Genomic DNA, 19,162 nt, shown 5'->3' with positions numbered 1-19,162 from the left:
AGTATTTAGACATTCAAAAACTCAAGAATAGGTAGTACAGGAAAACTTAAACTAGTTGTAGAAATGACCGTTAAAATATGAGGATAATAAAAGGGAAAAAAGAAATCTTTCTACTTTATCTACACACAATGAATGCTTTTATATTTGATGTCATGTCAGGAAGTTTCAAGCCTAACCATTTCCAGCCTAAACATTCTCTATTTTCCCTTCGTAGTCCTTGAGGTTGAAAATATCTCCGATTGTTTATTCTTTGTGATGCCCTTGAACAAGTAGCCGTAACAGAGACATAAAATCATCTCAACACCTGATATGTATCAGATCAGAAAACGTTGAACGTTATTGTAACGACAAGATGAACAGGTGAGGCGAGGCGGACAGGAGACGTACACTACAGGTCCTTGACTCATTCTTTCATAACACTGACACTCCACCCTATAAAGACTGTATCATTACACCACCGGCTGTGGGTGGAAAACTGTTTTACTACACACAGTTTCTGCTGAAAGTCTGACTGCTCTTTTCCATGCAGTTTTCTGAATGCGGTAGATATAAGTTTAAATAACTGTCGCTGTGGATTAAAAATCAATCGAGACGTTTTTTTAACATGCCTCAAATCCACTCATAAGAGAAATGTGACTTAAGAATCCTTGCTGCTATTAAATATCAATCAAAGCGATGACTTCACATGACGACATTCTCATAATGTGACATTTCTTTTCCCTCATATGTGTGTTTTCGCTGGAATCGGACAGAGCTCCAAACAGGAAGGTAAAACTAAGTAAAACCATGGTTTTGCTGTAGTGAATGTGCAGTGATCACGGTTTTACTAGATTTTATTCTGGATAGAATTTGATTTCACCAAATCTCCAGGATATAACAGATTCAACATCCTCTAATCACTAAACATCAGAAGAAAAATATTAACTCTTTCACTCATTTATCACCAATACAAACGTCAAGACAAGAATAGCTAATTTTCCTCGGCCGCATTTCAGGGCAAGCTGTAAATAAACACTTCCAGAATGTACCGCCATTGTGACGATGCTCATGTCCATGACCATGCCTGGACCGGATCAGAACTGTTTTTGTGAGACAGCATAGATATATATGTAATCTAGGAGTCTCGCTTTTCAAGCAACAACCACTGTGTCATTCCCAGCTCCGTATTAGTAAGTTTGTAATAATAATACAAAATGAAAAAACAGTACCCAAAGGGATACAAGTGCTTTAATGCTTAGCCATATTTACAGTTCAGTATCCAAGCGGGTCCAAGTGCTTTAATGTGAAGCCAAATATACATCAGTATACAAAGATGACTTGATCTTGTGATTGGAAGTATTTCCAAAGGAAACCAGAAGACGGTTATTTTTCTGAACTGCATTGCAATAAAACCAAAAATGTGGCCTTCAGATAAGTGTCTTTTGACCCACAGAGGATTGGGCAAATTAATGGCATTAAAGGCTTTCATTGGTTACACTTCGGTTTCCATGCTAAGGCACTTACTGTATACAATGATGTCATCGTATTCAAATTAGTATTGAAGTCTATTTACAGTGTGTCTACACCAGATGCGACCAACGCGACAAAAGACAATCGAAACGGATTAGAACCCATTATTACTTTACATTTTTTCCGGTTGAAAACGTTGTGCGTCGTTCGACAGAATACAGTATACTTTCATTACTGTTATACATAAAAAGTACATTATGCTTAAATTTAAAGAAGAAAAGTCACTTACTTTTAAAATAAGACATGCAAAACACATCGCTACAGAATACCTCTCAGAATCTTAGACAAAACAAAGCATTCAATGTCAAATTAGCTTAAAGCTTTTCAAAGTTTAAGATTATTACATATAATAGCAATATTCTCAGTAGTTTCAAAGGAGGCTGGAGATTAAGAACTGTAACATAACCCTATAACTGGAGATACTGTGCGTATGTTTTTGTTTTAAAAACAATTCAAGGACACATTCATCACAGTTAATAACAATCACTTCTGTTAAAACACCTACCCTGATGTCCCTATTCTGAATTATAAAAGATGGGAAAATCCAGCAGAACCCATACAGGCTTTTCCCCTGTCGTGTGACATCACATCATAGAACATTCATTAAATGTAATACAATAATAACAAACATCAAATCAAGAACTGTAAGCACTGCAACGCTGTGATAGACATGCAAACAATAACATCACATATCAAAAACACAAATACAAATTCAGCCTGAGTTACATTAATAGCGGCAGCATAACTAATGGACGCAAGAATTAGAAATATAATAATAATAATAATATCTAATAATAAAATCAGCCTAACCGACACAAGCCACACCCACTCGGCTTTAAAGTCCCAGTGAAATTAAAGTTTAACAATGCGTATTTTTTCATGAAATATTGCAATGTTTATCGTAAATAGTTTATCAATGCGTGTCTTTTTCTCTTTTTAAGTTCGTGTGCCCTCATAATCTTCAGTTGAAATCTGAAAATGCACTTCCATCCTGTAATGACTATGTATGTTAAATGGCTTGGGCGGAGCATCCGTTAACTCCTCCCCTTCAACTGTCAGTCTGCTGCCAGTTCCATTTCAAAATGCAACGGCTGTTTTTATACATCCAAATCGTTGAGAAAGACGAAAGCCACGATTTCTCTCATTTAAAAATCGATTTCACTCGTAAATAAAAACGATCGCAACTTCCGGTTCACAGGGACTTTAAACGCTGTGCCTTTCGTCCAATGTGCTGTCAATCTGTTCAAAAGCACCACCGGATAATTGGGTCTTTAAATCAACACCAGTCATTTTGAACCTTAACAACCTTCACCTGACTTTGATTTTGCCGGACGAACATATATTTTAAAGGCGGGTGGAGATCATGGGCAGTTACTGCCTGTGCTACACAAAGCAGCCGACACACGTACAAACTCTTCAATCTACACAACTGCATGGGTATACTGAGATCTTTGAGTTTGTTTACATGTTGAAAAATGAAAAGCGCTGTTGACCGAAGCCACACAATTGCTTGTTTGTGCTTTTACTGCTGGACGGCGTCTTTTGCGTCTCCCAGGCCGAAGCTGTTCAGGATTTCCTGCGACACAGAACACACTGGTTACTTTATTGCTGGAAATTTCTACACAAGGACAAATACTTCAGCGGTTAAAGTTTGGATTATATACGTTTTGTTTTGTGTTCCTGCCAATTTAGGAAAAAGTGATTATTATTTTTCTTCTCATGTGCTTGGGGTCCTACAGGCTCAGTAACGTAAATCAAGTTTAAGAGGAAACATCAAAGGTTTACACAAACACAGACCTGGCTCTCGTTCAGCTCCTCGCTCTCTTGTGCCCCTAGGAATCGTGTTGAGGATAAAGCGGGAACACTCGCTAACCGAGGTGGGTTGCCCACGCTGAACAGACGAGGCCTTTTCATTTGATCTTGACTCGACAGCGGCGTGAAGCTGTTTCTCCTGAGCAAAGTGGGAGGCATCTGGTGTTTGCTGCAGCCCTGAGAACACAATACACCACGGTGTAATTAACCGTTATCAATGAACCAGACCTCTTAATTTTCTACTGTACCTTTAAGACCTCTATACATAGATGACATCAGTTATGTGTTGCATTATTGTTTTTTGTGTTTCACTAAAGTGTCAAGTGATTGTAGAAATAACCTGGATTTGGTTCATATTGAGATCTTCATTAATACTGAATTGATAGCAGATTTGACAAATCTGAGCTCAGTTTGACTAACTGTTGACATCTCAAACTCTGACATGAAATCTCTCAATTTCTGATAGAAACATCCGCAAAATATTAGATACTTCTGACACCTCGTATCTCCATAGTTCGGTTGCCACAAATCGTTATTATAAGTCACCCTTTATGCTTGTCACTGGTTTTGCAAATATCTTACCAATAAGAATTATTATTACACGGCACGTTGTAATGCTTGATTCTTGATTCATCATTTCCTGAAAATCAGCGAATTTGGAGATACAAGGTTTCAGCAGGACAGCGAGGATAAAGAGATCTCTTCTGTGACTCAGTGGTAAGAGCATTGCGTTAACAACGCAAGCTTGTGGGTTGGATCCCTTGGGATTGCAGATATAAATCTAAATGTATACGGTCTATTCGTCAAGTCTCTCCTGACGGTACAAATATGAATTTACTGGAAAGCCGCTTTGCAACAATGCAAACTGTAAAAAACTCTTCACACGTAAATTTTTTAATCACTTTAAAAAAAAGACACACTCATTTATACAAGTTCTAGAAGTATTACAGCAACATCTAAATGTGGTAAAAGTTCAGCAGGGAAACTCCCTCTGTACTGGATAAACAGAAGCACAGGCGGCTGATCTCATCCACACAGAAAAAGAGAAAAACATCCAACCAGAGCTATTTTCAGAAAGAGACCGGGGGAGAGAGAGACAGGGAGAGAGAGAGAGACTGACGGTCGTTGTCGGGTCTCTGACCGCAGACCTGTGATCTCACAGCGAGGGTGTTTATGGTAAAACTCACCCTGACATACTCTGAAACAACAGATTGCTAACTTATGACACTCAAGCCAATAGCAGTTTCACCAGTGGCGGCCGGCCAATAGAGGGCGCTAGGGCGCCGCCCCCCTTAAGCCACAAAAAAAAAAAATTAAAACAATTAAAACAAAAATAGTAATAATAATAAGAAAAACATCAGTATGTCAATATTTGTGTGTTTTAAATATGGAATGCACCCAGTAATACATGTAAAATATGATACAAAATCATATTTGCAACCTTTCCTCTGCCTGTCTGACCGCTTCATCAGCTCTGGGGCGATAGAGAAAGCGCCCCAAGGAGGCGGGTCTATGTAGCAGTTAAGCCAATTGCTAATTTAAGATATGAATGTATGACATAAAATTTAGCCAATCAGCGTTCTTAAATAGAATCCAAGAAGGGCGATCATTTTATCGCCCCAAGCCCTGATAAAATAAGGACTGGGCTCTAGGGGCGCCATTTTTACTAAACGACAATGGCAAGCGCGGACGTTACTCCTCCAAGACCTAACCCTAACTCGGTGAAATCTCTCCTCCAAGATCCGTTTGAGAGGAGAACTTTGTCGCAGAAAGTTCGGGTGAAAGAGCTGGGCCCAGATCAACCTGACCTCTCAATCAAACAGCAGGCTAGCGAAAAAGGGAAGCAGTATATGCGCGGCTTCTCCCGTAGCTTCACACACACACACACACGTTTCTTTGTATATAGTTGACCTTAGCATAAAAATCATTCAGTTATATATGGTACTCTAAAAAATGTTAATAGTGTGTTTGCTAATATTACTGTATATATGTTTTGTATCAATTAATTGTTGCAGTTCTGGAGCACATTAACAATTAGTTACATTTAGTTTGATCATAAAATACTTTATGCTATTCTTCCAGTCAAAGGTTTGAGTTCAGCCACTTGATATCCATTTCTATATTATACATCCTTTATACAGTGTAAGAATTCCTATAAACTTTATAATAATTTAATGTTATTGTCCACTTTCCACTCTGTTCTGACAGCATGCATATTGTGTTGCCTATTTACTACCAATGGCACCAACAGCCTTTCCAAAAGATGTTACTTATATGTAGAAATAGTCAATTGTTTACAAGTTCAGTTTAAATGCAAATAAAAGGCTTGTGTTTGTGCATCATGATGTTTATGTTTTTGTGTACGAATGCCTCAACTTTTTAATATTGGCATTAAATAATTACTGACTATTTCACTGAGCACTGCTGTCCTGCAGTTTGTGTTAAATTTTATTGCGATGGTTACGGAAACAAAAAAGTATGGCACAGCCCCACCGAGAATATTTTTCACCAGCCGCCACTGAGTTTCACCGTCAGTCACCGACACGTAATAAAAAACTAAATCAATCAATCTTTAGAGTTTATGAGACAGTGAGAAAAGCATGTTGCCAAGATCATGGGATTGACCTCTACCTGTAAATTAAATATAATCGTTCCAATTCGAAGCAAATAAATCAAGCACTACTCACTTCTGCTAAAGGCAAAAGTATATAAACATATAATGTTATGTAAGGTTTTCTTACCAGCGGTCTGTCCCGGTGTGTATTCACGGCTTCAACTTTCGTGTCAAACATTTCGACTTTACAGCCTGTAACAGATTCAACATGTATTAAAAATGTATCTGGCAAGATATCGTCCGAGTCTACAGTTTGACATTTTATTTTCTTACTGATGTTTCTAGATTCAGAAACGACACAAACCGTAAGCAACTGGAGTGAGTTTCAGAACCACATGGAGGGGACACTTCAGATAGGGCAAATCATCTGTGGAAAACCATCACACAAAAATCAAAACCCCACTCTAAGCCAAAGTCAAATTCCCTGACTATTCCCTGACTTTTCACTGACAAAAAAGTTGAATTTTCATGACCTATAATGAATGAAACCCAGTCTGAGTGGTCGTTTTTTTAGCCAATGATCATGAAATGTACATCTTCCCTGGCATTTGCCTTAGATAAGAGCTACAGGTGACTGCATTTGACAAGTGATTGCCAGGTGACAAGCGGGAAGGGAATAAAAATGGCACTAAAGATAACCATAACAATATGCAAAAATGTGATTAAAAATACAGTATAGAAAAAAATTCCATTTCTATAAATGGAAACTAAGATTTTAAGTGACAAACAAAAATCCCATGACTTTCAATGTCTGGAATGGACCTTTAAAAACTCCATGATATTCCAGACATTGCATGTCCCGTGGGAACCCTGCCTATTTTTTGTCACACACACAGACACGTGATGTACCAGCGCTCTTGTCCAGAAAGTAAGCGAGCAGACAGCGCATGACGGCCTGATGACAGATGACCAAAACGTTCCCTTGTCTCTCCAGCTCCATGATAACAGGCTCCAGACGCTGAACCAGATCCTGATACGACTACAAGAGAACATTTCATACACAATCCATCACCAAATATAAATAACAAATAAATATGTGACCGTCCCTGTGAAAACTCACTAAAGTACGGTCATTTTTGTCATTTACATACCGCAGAGAGCATTGTGTGAAAATATAACCTTGAAATCTTTTAATATTGACTAAGTAAGGCCATGTCAGGGACTGAAATCATAGTGATGCTTGAACTTGTTCATGACAGACGGGGGGCACATTTTTGAAAACCGTAATAGTATTTAAACATTTGTATGACTTAAATAGAAGTCACATTTGAAGTCAAATTGTCATACTGTGATGCAAAAGATGGCGTTTGATTTATTGTAATACAAACTTCTGAACACAATGTTTAGTGATGATAAAAAGCTCTTAACTATGCTTTTGTTTTCTTTGTATTAAATATGTTGTTCTTATAAAATACATCACTTAATGTAAATAATGGTACAAGGTACCATGCTGGTTTTTTACCTATTGGCAAACTAGGCATGATATGTTGTTGTTGTTTATTCCCGTTCCTCGTATTTGTGTTCTATCGGCCAACCGGCCACATTGCTTTCTCAATATCAGCATCAAAAAGCGATATGATACATCACATACCTCTCCACCTGGGTATCTGTAATGATATTTGTCCTGGTCTCTGAGAGAATATTCATATGGATATGACTCTTCTATCTTTTCATACGTCATCTCCTCACAAATACCCTGACACACAACACAAGCAAAAGAATTGCAAAGCATTAGAGAAGCGAACGAATGTAGGTGTGTTAAAGCAGTTAAGTGTGACACACCTCCATTAAACATCTGCCTCAAATTTTCTTCTAACGAAAACGACCGTAAACGATGAAAACAGTACAGTGGTGAAAAACACAAGCCCTGCTGTGCCAATAAAAGCTTACAGCATCAATCTCGTTCAGTATTTTCCACTGCTCGTACGGGACGCCCAGTTCCTCCGCCGTCTGGATGGTGCGTCTGAGCTGACTGGTCCACACCTTCAGGTCTGGGATCTTCTGGGTTTCCAGGAACCCACGCAGGGCTTTAGCAAACTGACACAGAGCGGGAAAGAGATTAACAAGACCCACAACATTCCACAACGGTGTGTGATAAAGAGCTGCCCCAGTGCATGCTGGGACGCGTGTCATCAGCAGGTGGTTCACCCATCCTGCATTACAGGTAAACAGCTCTTAGTTTTGATTAATCAATGATACACAACATGTTGACATGTACCTCTTTTCCTCTGCCGGAGAGCTCTGAATCCCCCCCGATGCAGCCCTGCAGGTTGTGTTGGCTCTCTCCGTGCCGGCAGAGGTATATGGAGTGTTTCTGTACGTGAATGTTCATGAGGTAGTACACGATCTTACTCTGGATATAGTCCTGAACACGGTTCACCAGGAAACTCTGACCCACGTTTATAACCTGGATGAACGACAGATCTCTGAAAAGCAGAAAACAAAAACAGAAGAGAGAGAGAGAAAGAGAGTCAGTAAACCAGTTTTATTTGAAACAGGAGACATTTTGTTGTACTTTAATGGCAAAAACCCGCCATTTCCTCATTTCTGACAAAGCAGAAACCCGTTTATCCGAGTGGCCAGAATGTGAATAGAGTTAATCTCCTAACTGGATCTTCAAAGCATTTGTTCCAGAGAAGTTGAGAAATGCTGCCAGAGGCATTCCTGAAATGTCTCGGAGCGTCCAAAGGATTTCTGCTGTATGAATTTACAGAGATCCAGGATGAATCTGCGATAGGCCAATGAATATTCAACTCTTTGATACGTACTATAAGAAAACAATCTTTGAACAACAATAAAGAAACAAATTCTTTGCGTTAGAAAACATCCAGTGTGAGGAATCTACAGTGCCTGAAGGTTCACATACGCTCTCTGCTGGACACTTTTGGAAAACATCAGCTTGTATTATTGACTACCAAATGAATTGTTAAAGTGATAGTTCTCCCCAAAAATGAAAAATCTGTCATGATTTACTCACCCTCAGACTGTTCCAAACCCGTTTACTTTTCTTTGTGGAAGATATTCGTAAAATGTCAGTAACTGAGCAGATCTCATCGCCCATTTACTACCATAGTAGGGAAAAGTAATACTATGGGAGTGAATGGGGGGCGAGATCTGCTCGGTTACTGACATTTTACGAATATCTTCCACGAAGAAAAGTAAACGGGTTTGGAACAGTCTGAGGTCAATGGTGAGAGGAATGTTCCTTTTTGGGTGAACCGTCCCTTTAAAGGAGGAGTTCAATTCAACTTTCCATACTTATACTTTTTCCTACTACGGAAAGTCAATACTCCTTCATATTAAAATTGACTGTAAATCGAAATGTCACAATTTATCATTTTAACATAATAATGACAAATCATTTTTGAACACAGAAAGTTGCAAAGGAAATGTATTAAGGGAAAAATCTTGATCTAGATTTCTCCCCATAAAACCTCAAATGAATTCAAATGGAAAAGGAGACCTCACTTGTCATGTCGATCAGGATCTAACGGTTGATATGTCACTTTGTAGCACTCGATTCTCTTGAGAAAATCCTCCATAACGCTCTCTCGGTGTCGCTCTGGATAATCTGGGCTGGACACCTTCACATCCTAGAACACAAACATGACGTCTCTATCGTGAGCTTGCAATAATAATGACACTTACATAAGTTCGCGATCTCTTTTACTTCGGTAATGTCACACTTCTTAGTTAAACAAGATTTTGTGTGGCATGAAACGTGAAAAGTTCAATGTTAACTTCGATGTTTAACTAAAACATTCGCATCCCAACTTTTAGCGAATGTCATGATGAATGTCTGATGATATCAAATATAATAGAATAGTGCTGTGATGAAGAGTGATGTCACTCACCAGGATGTTGGCAGCTATGACTTCAGGATCATCACAAAGTGATTCCACAAAAAACACCTGCACACAAAATCTTCACATTAAAGAAAAGACCATCATCTCATGCCAAACCCTGTCTAACTCTCTTCTGTACAGTTTGGACAGTGAGCTGGTTGGTTTTTTGCATGCAGAGACATACAAAGCAACCGGTACGATTCTTCAAAATGATGACCGAATTTTCATTTGTAAGTCGACTATCTCTTCTACATCTGACTCTGTTTCTTTACAACTTTATAAAGACATGTGTTTTATCGGTTTACGGGCAGACATTCAGAACATCAGATTCTGCCTTTCTCCCGCGTAACCTGACGACAATATTTCATTTTTCCGCTGATCTGCTGACCTTATACGAGTTCTCCTGCGCAAAACTCAGAATGAGGTTCCTTCTGTCTCTGGTAGTGTTTGTGGCATCGAAGACCTGCCGGAGACGAACACAATCACAATCACATCATCATCAACCAAGTCTGTAATTACAGACACAAGGGCAAATAATATGCTTTTATAGTATATATGTAATGTAAAATCTATAACCCGTACAGCGATCTGCCCCCCCTCCTCACTGAAATAAAACTTCACATCCTGTAGAGCCACAATCGCACAGTGCCTGAGAGAAAAAGAATAATCATATTAAACCGTGAAGCATCAGATGCCGTATTTACTAGCACTGGTCTACAGCACCGACATTAAAGCATGAAATATCAGAGATTTGATTTGCTCTTTGTAAATCACAGACGTCGAAGTACTATGTAGACTTTGTAGAACATGCTTGAAAAATATGACCTCTCAAATCTCATTTTACATTTACATTTAGTCATTTAGCAGACGCTTATATCCAAAGCGACTTACAGATGAGGAAACATTGGAACATTAAAGCCTAGCACAGTATACAAAGCTTAAATTAGTGAGGTTAGTACAATTTGTATTATTATTATTAATTTTTTAATAAGAAGACAGAAAAGAATTAGAGGTTAAAATCAATCAGCTACATGTTGCTATAAAAACAATGTTGAATATGTGGGTTTTGTCTTACATCATAGCGTTTGTGTAATGTTAGTCTGGACGTATCCTGTGTTTATACTGTACATGCCGACACTTACTTCCTGATTTTCATGGCCTCTTCGTTGTCATGACGGAAGAAATCGTAAGACTTGTACGACTGCACCGCCTCGCGTCTATAAACGCCCAGATTGAAGACTGATCAAAGACACAGAAAACTGTTTACAACACACACAGGGGAAATCAACCGTCCTCACAGTAAATCCAGTGTAAGCAAACAGAAAAGATCTTATATGGAAGATCTCATTCCGAAACATGGGAAATTCACTGTCAAAATCAGACATTGTGAAGATTTTATAGAAAAATGACAATGAATACAATCAAATCTCTGTTGAAACACAAAGTTCAGTCAGTGCTTCTTTAAGGTCCAGTGTGTAGTTTTGTGGCGGATCTATTGACAGAAATGCAATGTAATAAACATAACTGTGTTCAGAGATGTATAAAGTCCTTACAAAATGAAGCGTTATGTTTTTATTACCTTGGAAAAATGCTGGGTTCACAGCAAAAGCGAACAATCGCGCTCCACGCTCTTCATTACTCGCCGGAAAAGTTCGTTATTTTCTCATGATCTCACATTATGATGTTTTCAATCTTCCATCACGGCGAGATTGACGTGCTTTCGACTCTATATGCATCTTTGCATTGACTTGCATAGACTAACTCGCTTAATTTGCGTTTGGTGTGAACACTGTGTAAGCTATTGCTATCTCCATACACCGCGGGTCCCCTTGCACGGAACTCTCCATGTTGTTTCTACAGTAGCCCTAAACGGACAAACTGCTCTACAGAACGCGTTTCGTAAATACGTTATCTCCTTCAGCAAAGAAGCGAAATCTTTGTTCTGCGTCAGCCACCGTAGCTCTTCGAAAAGGAGGGGTGGAATGCAATTCACAACTTCTCCACTACATGCCGCTAAATTTAGTACAACGGACCTTTGAAGCTGTCGGAATCAGACGGGTCTCTTGATAATCTCACACTCACCTTTTGTTGGAACCCCGATCCAGTTGAGGTAGCGTGTCAGTTTCTTTGATATATACGTCTTTCCTCTGGCGGGGAGTCCGATCATCACTATCACCGTGGGGGAGTTGGTCATGTACGACGCCCATGCTACATATAAACACAATTTATTTTTACGCGTTTGTCTTCATAACAGTTCCACATATTTCACATTCACATGTTTGTTTAGTGTCATAGCGTTTCTCTGCTGGGTTTGTTCTTGGAAATAAGTTTATGTGATAAATCACAGATTCAGCATGTTTGATGCAGTATTTATTAACGCAAAGTCCTCTTTATAGACATCAGACTGATCGGTTTTGCATGAGAGATGTCTGAAGCTTTCAAATGACGTATTCTGATATAATATTTTTACTCCATATGCCAATAATTTATGACCACAACACCGAGTTTAGGATTCCAGGACTAAATACAGAACTAAAAGTGCGTGTTGCTTTAAGAACATGACAGTGTGATGTGATTGTGATCGGCTGTAAACATCCAAGTCAAGTCAAGTCAAGTTTATTTTAACAAAGCAGCTGTACAAGAAAACATTGACTATAAGCAAAACATAAAAGGTAATGCAAGTCAAAACACAAGTCAAATATCAGACAGACTATAAATTCCTATATAGTGTAAAAAAACTATAAAATCCAGTAATATCAAAAGAGCAGATGCTTAGCAAACCAACAGTCGTGTTTGTGTCAAACAGATTTTAACCGTCATATTTATGGAAAGACGTTTATTCAAAGTATCAGAAATGATGATGGACCAAAACTATATGAACTGGTATAACCTAACCTTCGGGCGTCAGATAAAACACATCCTGCAATACAGTGATGTCACAAGGTGTGTCTCTCATCTCCGAACGACTCTTCACCAAAGATGAGACACAGGACCCAACACGCCGTTTGACTGGGCTTGGCATTGAGCAAAAACGCCGCTCAGACCCACGGCTCAAATTCCAAATTTCATTTTGAGGTTGAGTGAACATGTTTCAGCCCAACTCTCCAAATCCACAAAACGTTTGTTAAAGTTTTAAGAAGGCAAGTGCAAAGTCGAACCACAAATCCATCAATAGAAAACCAACTGCTTTCATACGGTGTAAGACTAGGAATACACTCACACGAACGAACCAGTCTACATACTGAAGCATACTATACTATAGTATAGTATAGTAACCCTACTGTACTTCAGTGCCATTGCTACACTTTGTTAACACACACAACTGTGTAGTATTATCTATGTAGTGTTAAACCCTGAAAAGGGTTCATAAGCCCTTCAACCCTTAACCTGAGGTCACTCCGTAGTCAACATAGCCTACTTGAAAGCTTGCAAGTCACTCCGCATGTCAGCATCAGTCTGTTGAACTTACAGCATTTCTTCACGTTGATTCTGGGCTCCATCTTCTTGCTGTCATTCGGGTGGTCCATGTTTCACACCGGGGGTCTTTAACACGCAGGTACGCGGGTCAGCAGACTGGGGTCAGCGGAGGTCAGTCCACCTGTCCAGGTATCACGTATCACATGACGTCAGTCAGATAATAAACGACCTCCACGAGCATAACACATCAAATCTGTCACGAACTCACCCACCATCACAGGAAACACGACGGCGCGGGACACTCTCCGTTAAAATGTCATTTCTGCACGAGCTTTAGAACAAGAAGGACGTTGATGTCACCGCTGTGTTTCAGGAAGCGCGTTTGTGTTTCCTTTAATAGATCAAAGGACGTAGAAATAAAAGAAAAGAAACCGACTAGAGGGGCGGCGTGACTAGATGGGCGGAGCTCGGTGGCCTGGAAGTCGTCTCTGATTGGCCAAACACGATACGTCTTCGTTGCTCTGCTTGGACTTCTCTACTGTGCGTCTTCTCGGTGGCAGTACTTAGGTGTAAATTACAAAATACAAATAGCTATAGTGACATTAAACTTTAATTATATTCTCTATTCGCTGGTTTGGGTAACGATAGTCACATTACAGCTCGAGACCATTTTTTTTAAATCATATGAATCATTTAATAATTTCCGTTTGCATGTCGGGTGTCAGAATTAAACGCTTATACTTTGCAGAATACAAGTATATCCAGTAAATAAACATGTTTTTTAAGGAGCCACCGCGAGCGCCCCTGCAGGATTATAACATTAATACCTTTTCTTATTAATACCTTTTTTTATAATTTTTTTTATTCAAAGAAATCTTTGAAAGTAACAATATTATACAGATCACACAAAGAGGAAAATAAAAAAAGGATTAATAAATAATAATAAGTAATAAAGAAAAATAACTAAATAACTAAATACATAAAACAACTAATAGAGATCTCTGTAAGCGAGTGACGTCTCCCGCTCAACTGCCCAGCCAATCACTGCGATGGACTAGAGGAGGAGGGGTTGGATGGATGCGTTTGATTGGATGGAGTTGACGTCAATCAAAAACCGTGTAAAATACGTGAAATTTAACTTTTATAGCAAACATTATATGTTAAATTTATCATCAATGAAATTCTAAGTCATTTATGTTTCAGTTGTATGTGCTAACTATTTATAAAAAAACGGAATATTGAGATATATCTAGAAAATTACACTGGTTTTATTATACTGTTACTGTAAAACAATTATTTTCAGATTTTAGAAATAATTTCTGAAATAATCTTGAAAGTGTAAAGGTTTTTACATACACGTCTGCTTATATGTGAAGTATATTTGTATATTAACATTTATATGTGTTCTTGACAGACCTTCTTCCCACACGACTTACAAGAAATGTTGTGTAAGCAAACATTATTTTAGTAACGCATATAGAAAAATGTGTGTTTTTCCGACATCTTAAACTTACAACCTTTAACTTACTCGTCTCTGTAACCACTACTTGACTTGTTTTATTCACGCAACTGCATTTACTTTATGTATTACTCTTGAAACATACCAGGATCTCAACTGAGGACTTTAAAACACATCCATTTATGTATATAAACAGTTGAGAGAGTGTGTTAACATGAGCCGTATCTCTTTATACTCCTCTGGCAGCAGCTCATGCATTTACATCTGTTTTCCTATAATGCAAATGTTGAGAATTGACAGCCCGGCTCTGGCCTTCATCTACACAGACATGCTGCCAAAGGAAGTGTTGCTTTTGTGCAGCGCCTCAGTCCTTAATTTGCTAAATAAGGCCTCCGTCTGACCCGAGCCGAGCTATTGTGAAAACACTGATGTTTCTCAGGATATGTGAGGTCTGGCGCTCTCAGATTCCTTTGCCTTGTATGGCTAAACATTCCCGACTGCCGGAGTTTGACCTTATTGGCCGGATCAGGAACAGGGAGGTGTGGAGAAAGTCTAAAGAACTAAACAAACTTCCCTTCAGTCTGACCGAGGAACCAGCGAGACGCACGTTCACAACCTCATTCAACAACCAAACAAGGTATAGTTATTATAATCATGTGCTTTTCATTCTTATTCCTTCTGTTTATGGCAAACAGTTTGTGTTTCTAACTTCTGAACAGTTTGGTTAAAGTTGGAGATGTTTGTCAAAGCATGAGGAATACGAAATACTTTAAAAAACGTTTGAAAAGACAGATCTTGTGACGTTTTACATGTGTGTGTAAGGTATATTGAAATATGTATGATGTGAAAAACCTTTAACCTGGTTTTCTGTTCCAGTACGTAAAGGTTTTGTTTGGATGATAACTTTATAACTTTATATGCTGTACTAAATGTTTGTGGCTAATTCGTTACATTTCATACAAAGGAAAATGGACACGTGCATATCCATTACAGCTTTTTGTGCATTGTTCATTATGTTTGCCGGTACAGAAGTGATAAGACGCTTGTAATTACTCAGTCTCTAATCCGTTCATGACAGAACCAAACCCTGACGCCATCATGTCTGCGGCCAAACGTGCAAAAGGAAAGACCACAAAGAAGCGGCCGCAGAGGGCCACCTCCAATGTCTTTGCCATGTTTGACCAATCACAGATCCAGGAGTTTAAAGAGGCCTTTAACATGATCGATCAGAACAGAGACGGATTCATCGATAAGGAGGATCTTCATGATATGTTGGCTTCTCTCGGTAATGTGCCATTTAGAAACTGATGGTTTGAGGTTCATGGCTGTCCGTTTTTGGTTATGATTGCACGGGTGACGCCAGGTCTCATTTATTGCCAATACTTAAAAAATTAATTTGTGTTTCTCAAACTGGGGGCCGCAAAGATGGATCCAAGGGGGGCAATGGTTTTGTTGGCATTTAAAGAAATAGATCATAAATTTCGGGCAATGAAACATTAGAAAAATAAGACAACCGATCAAGGGAATTAATATTACAGGATTGTATTATTGTATGTTTTCGGTTTAATAAAAAATGTAAGATCAAAGTATTCATTTTGGGGGGGCACAAAGTAATGTACCTTACATAAAAAAAGCTCGCCTGCCAGCGAAAAAGTTTGAGAGCCACTGTTGTACACTCAAAAAACCCCCACAAGGTTGTAATTAACGCTGTAAGGATTTATTCATTCATGTGACATTATTCTTGTTTCTGAAGGAAAGAACCCATCAGATGAGTATCTGGAGGGCATGATGAGTGAAGCTCCAGGACCCATTAACTTCACCATGTTCCTCACCATGTTTGGAGAACGTCTGAACGGAACGGACCCCGAGGACGTCATAAGGAACGCCTTCACGTGCTTCGACGAAGAAGCTTCTGGTACAGTAGGATCAAAGTTATTATCGGAGCCCTCAGGAGAGAGATGAGACGTTTCCATTCTGAGTAGAGAATGAGATTTGAATGCAGCTATTACTACATATATTAGCATTGTTGTTTTAATTCTGTTATCATTAGTTTATAATATTTAAAACTTGTGACTCTTTGCTCTGTGGAACACAAAAGAAAGTATCTTGAGAAATGTGTTCATATAATGGAAGTCAACAGGGTTTAATGTTGTTTGCTTCTCAACGTTCTTCAAAATATCTTCTTTTGCGTTCTGCAGAAGAAAGTCGTACGTGTTTAAAATGCTAATATTTAAGGCCGGGGACAGAAAGATGAGAAGTGACAAACTCGAGCTACCGAATTGTCCTGATTTACGAAACATCTCCAGTTAATCTTCAATGTTTTCTGTGACTAAGATCCGGTCTGAAATCTCAAACCCTTCAGGTTTCATACATGAGGATCATCTCCGTGAGCTCCTCACCACCATGGGAGATCGCTTCACGGATGAAGAAGTGGACGAGCTGTTCCGCGAGGCGCCCATAGACAAGAAAGGAAACTTCAACTACGCCGAGTTCACTCGCATTCTCAAACACGGCGCCAAAGAAAAAGACGACATGTAAAGCCCAGCGACTCAATTCACGAAGCAGGTGCCGAGATTGAATCTATAATCAAATCAAATCTATCGAATCTATAATAATCAAAGTAAACTGTTTAGTTCGCCGTGGTTTAGATACACAAAAAGAGAATAAAATATAACGTAATACATATCAAATAATCAATGTTTGAAATATCCTTCATTCTCACATATACAAGTATTCACTCAGAAGATATCTAGCAACATCCTAGAAACCTTAGAACGCCAATGCAATAGCTGAAGTGTTCAAATGAAATCTAATATTCAATCTGTTTTCTTTCTTTGTCTTTCCAGCTAAATCCAGCTGTGTCAGTTATGAAGACTGAAGCAGGTATTAAACACTGATGTAATATGAAATGAAGGAAACGTGACATTAATATATGAAGTTCAAGTTGCACAGCATTATTTTGCTGGTTTTATGTATTGAGAAACGGTTCCCACATTTCAAAATATATAAAAAATCTAAATGTTGCTTTGGTATACACGCGTCATTTTACAATAAATATTTTTTTCCAGTGTGTCTGTGCGCTTTCCTGAATGTCACATTCCAGATACTTTTCTGTGTTTTGGATATAACTCATGTTGGATTTATATTCGTATCACCGGATACACTCGGGACAACAGTATGAAGTTAGACATGACTTCGTATAGATAGGATATGACATCACCAACATGATTCTGAACAAGTCATAAACGGGAGGGGAATGAATTCGTGCAATATTCCGAGAATAATTCTGCTTATGATTCATAAATCGACGGAGCACAAAGAACAACCATCCACCGTTTTGCTCCGCTCTTGTTAAATTAAACTTTATTTTTACCGTAAAAGAAATATTCCCACATCAATCCTACAATCTACAAAGAGTGACATTGTATCTACATCACATCAACATGTGAGTTCTGAAAAATAAGAATCATGAACAATATCTATAAATCTATCTTTCTCTGCACATGGGATGACATTTGGGTCTGCATGTTCAATCCGAAAATTCAGACTTCCTGTGTCAACAGGTCAAACACAGAACGCGTCCGGAATACACATTCAATTCCCACAGCAGTAATAAACCAAATCTCTTTTGGTTACATTGTGTTTAAAACAATCCAATCATTTCCCCCCTCGTGTTTTTTTAAACCCCAGTCTTAAAGTCCCCGTGTTTCACGGAAGATAATCACATGAAGGTGGAATGACGAAATTGTGATTTTGGGGTTAAATGTGTCTTTTAGACACACGGTAGATGTATGTCATCTTTATCAGCCCTCTCCGTCCAGCTGGAAAACATCATTGGTCAGTTACAGCAGATGATGTCAAATGCATTTAATGTACGCCACACACAAACCGCTTTAAAAATCTCTCAAGAAACGTGAAATCAATGCAAAGGCAGTTAGGAGTCCATTGAAAGTCCTGCAGAGACTGTCCGTCAGTCCAGTGTAGCCCTGTTTTGATTTTGTTGATTCGGAGTTTATATCCGACGGAAAGCAAAGCGAATCATCAGTCTGTGAGATTTCATAGGGAAGATATTGCAGCGACATGCAGAATTTAGAAACTTGTGCTGAGTTGTAGTTGTCATTAAAAAAGCATGTCATGTAAGTGGAGACGTCTCAGATGAACAAACATGATTTTCAATAACAAGTGAACTAAGAAACACGTGACGTCACCTGCTTTAGCTTTTGATCTGTATCAAACAGTAACTTTATTGCTGTAGAGTCTAAACATTTCTCATTCTAAGCTGTGATTGGTCCAGATCAAACATTATCCCTTTAGGATGAAGAACTGAGGTCAGGCAAAAGAAGAAACACAAACCTTCATGTTCTCTGAACACGAACAGAAATGGCCGGTCTTTTCTACAGTACGGTTTACATAAATGACAAAACCAAATGATATAATTCATCCAATGATTTCATTTGATTAGGATATTGTTGTAACACGTTAACATTGGTTAATACATTTTAATAT

At 38.6% G+C, this 19,162-nt stretch overlaps 2 protein-coding genes across 3 annotated transcripts; one reads left to right on the top strand and one right to left on the bottom strand.

The window, feature by feature from the left end:
• Positions 1-1,209: 1,209 nt before the first annotated feature.
• On the bottom strand, positions 1,210-13,635 carry pfkfb2a (6-phosphofructo-2-kinase/fructose-2,6-biphosphatase 2a). Of its 2 annotated transcripts, none has more exons than XM_079478124.1 (16): positions 13,470-13,635; positions 13,250-13,378; positions 11,863-11,988; positions 10,923-11,019; positions 10,363-10,429; positions 10,169-10,243; positions 9,790-9,846; positions 9,404-9,528; positions 8,154-8,361; positions 7,826-7,972; positions 7,527-7,631; positions 6,785-6,914; positions 6,240-6,302; positions 6,063-6,127; positions 3,307-3,498; positions 1,210-3,085 (listed from the first exon to the last, which is right to left on the bottom strand). In XM_079478124.1, the coding sequence occupies exons 2-16, from the start codon at positions 13,305-13,307 to the stop codon at positions 3,032-3,034; spliced, it is 1,569 nt and encodes a 522-aa protein (XP_079334250.1). In that variant the 5' UTR covers positions 13,308-13,378; positions 13,470-13,635; the 3' UTR covers positions 1,210-3,031. The 2 variants fall into 2 exon arrangements, with proteins under 2 accessions (XP_079334250.1, XP_079334249.1); XM_079478123.1 differs by having other exon boundaries at positions 13,466-13,607.
• A 1,387-nt stretch (positions 13,636-15,022) lies between these two features.
• myl9a (myosin, light chain 9a, regulatory) lies at positions 15,023-17,726 on the top strand. Its single transcript, XM_079478133.1, has 5 exons — positions 15,023-15,293; positions 15,735-15,941; positions 16,410-16,571; positions 17,019-17,221; positions 17,503-17,726. The coding sequence occupies exons 2-4, from the start codon at positions 15,755-15,757 to the stop codon at positions 17,192-17,194; spliced, it is 525 nt and encodes a 174-aa protein (XP_079334259.1). The 5' UTR covers positions 15,023-15,293; positions 15,735-15,754; the 3' UTR covers positions 17,195-17,221; positions 17,503-17,726.
• The last annotated feature ends 1,436 nt before the right edge of the window (positions 17,727-19,162 follow it).

The sequence above is a fragment of the Barbatula barbatula genome (assembly GCF_947034865.1).
Source record: "Barbatula barbatula genome assembly, chromosome: 17".
Classification (NCBI taxonomy): Eukaryota; Metazoa; Chordata; class Actinopteri; order Cypriniformes; family Nemacheilidae; genus Barbatula; species Barbatula barbatula.
This window is presented reverse-complemented; position numbering and strand designations above follow the sequence as displayed.

Excerpts from the sequence above, each read along its gene's own strand:
- myl9a (XM_079478133.1), top strand. The coding sequence starts at position 15,755 with ATGTCTGCGGCCAAACGTGCAAAAGGAAAGACCACAAAGAAGCGGCCG. Across the intron at positions 15,942-16,409 it reads TGATATGTTGGCTTCTCTCG|GAAAGAACCCATCAGATGAG; the intron begins GTAATGTGCCAT and ends TTGTTTCTGAAG. Across the intron at positions 16,572-17,018 it reads CTTCGACGAAGAAGCTTCTG|GTTTCATACATGAGGATCAT; the intron begins GTACAGTAGGAT and ends CAAACCCTTCAG.
- pfkfb2a (XM_079478124.1), bottom strand. The coding sequence starts at position 13,307 with ATGGACCACCCGAATGACAGCAAGAAGATGGAGCCCAGAATCAACGTG. Across the intron at positions 8,362-9,403 it reads GATCCTGATCGACATGACAA|AGATCTGTCGTTCATCCAGG; the intron begins GTGAGGTCTCCT and ends TCTGCTTTTCAG. Across the intron at positions 6,128-6,239 it reads ACTCACTCCAGTTGCTTACG|GCTGTAAAGTCGAAATGTTT; the intron begins GTTTGTGTCGTT and ends AATCTGTTACAG.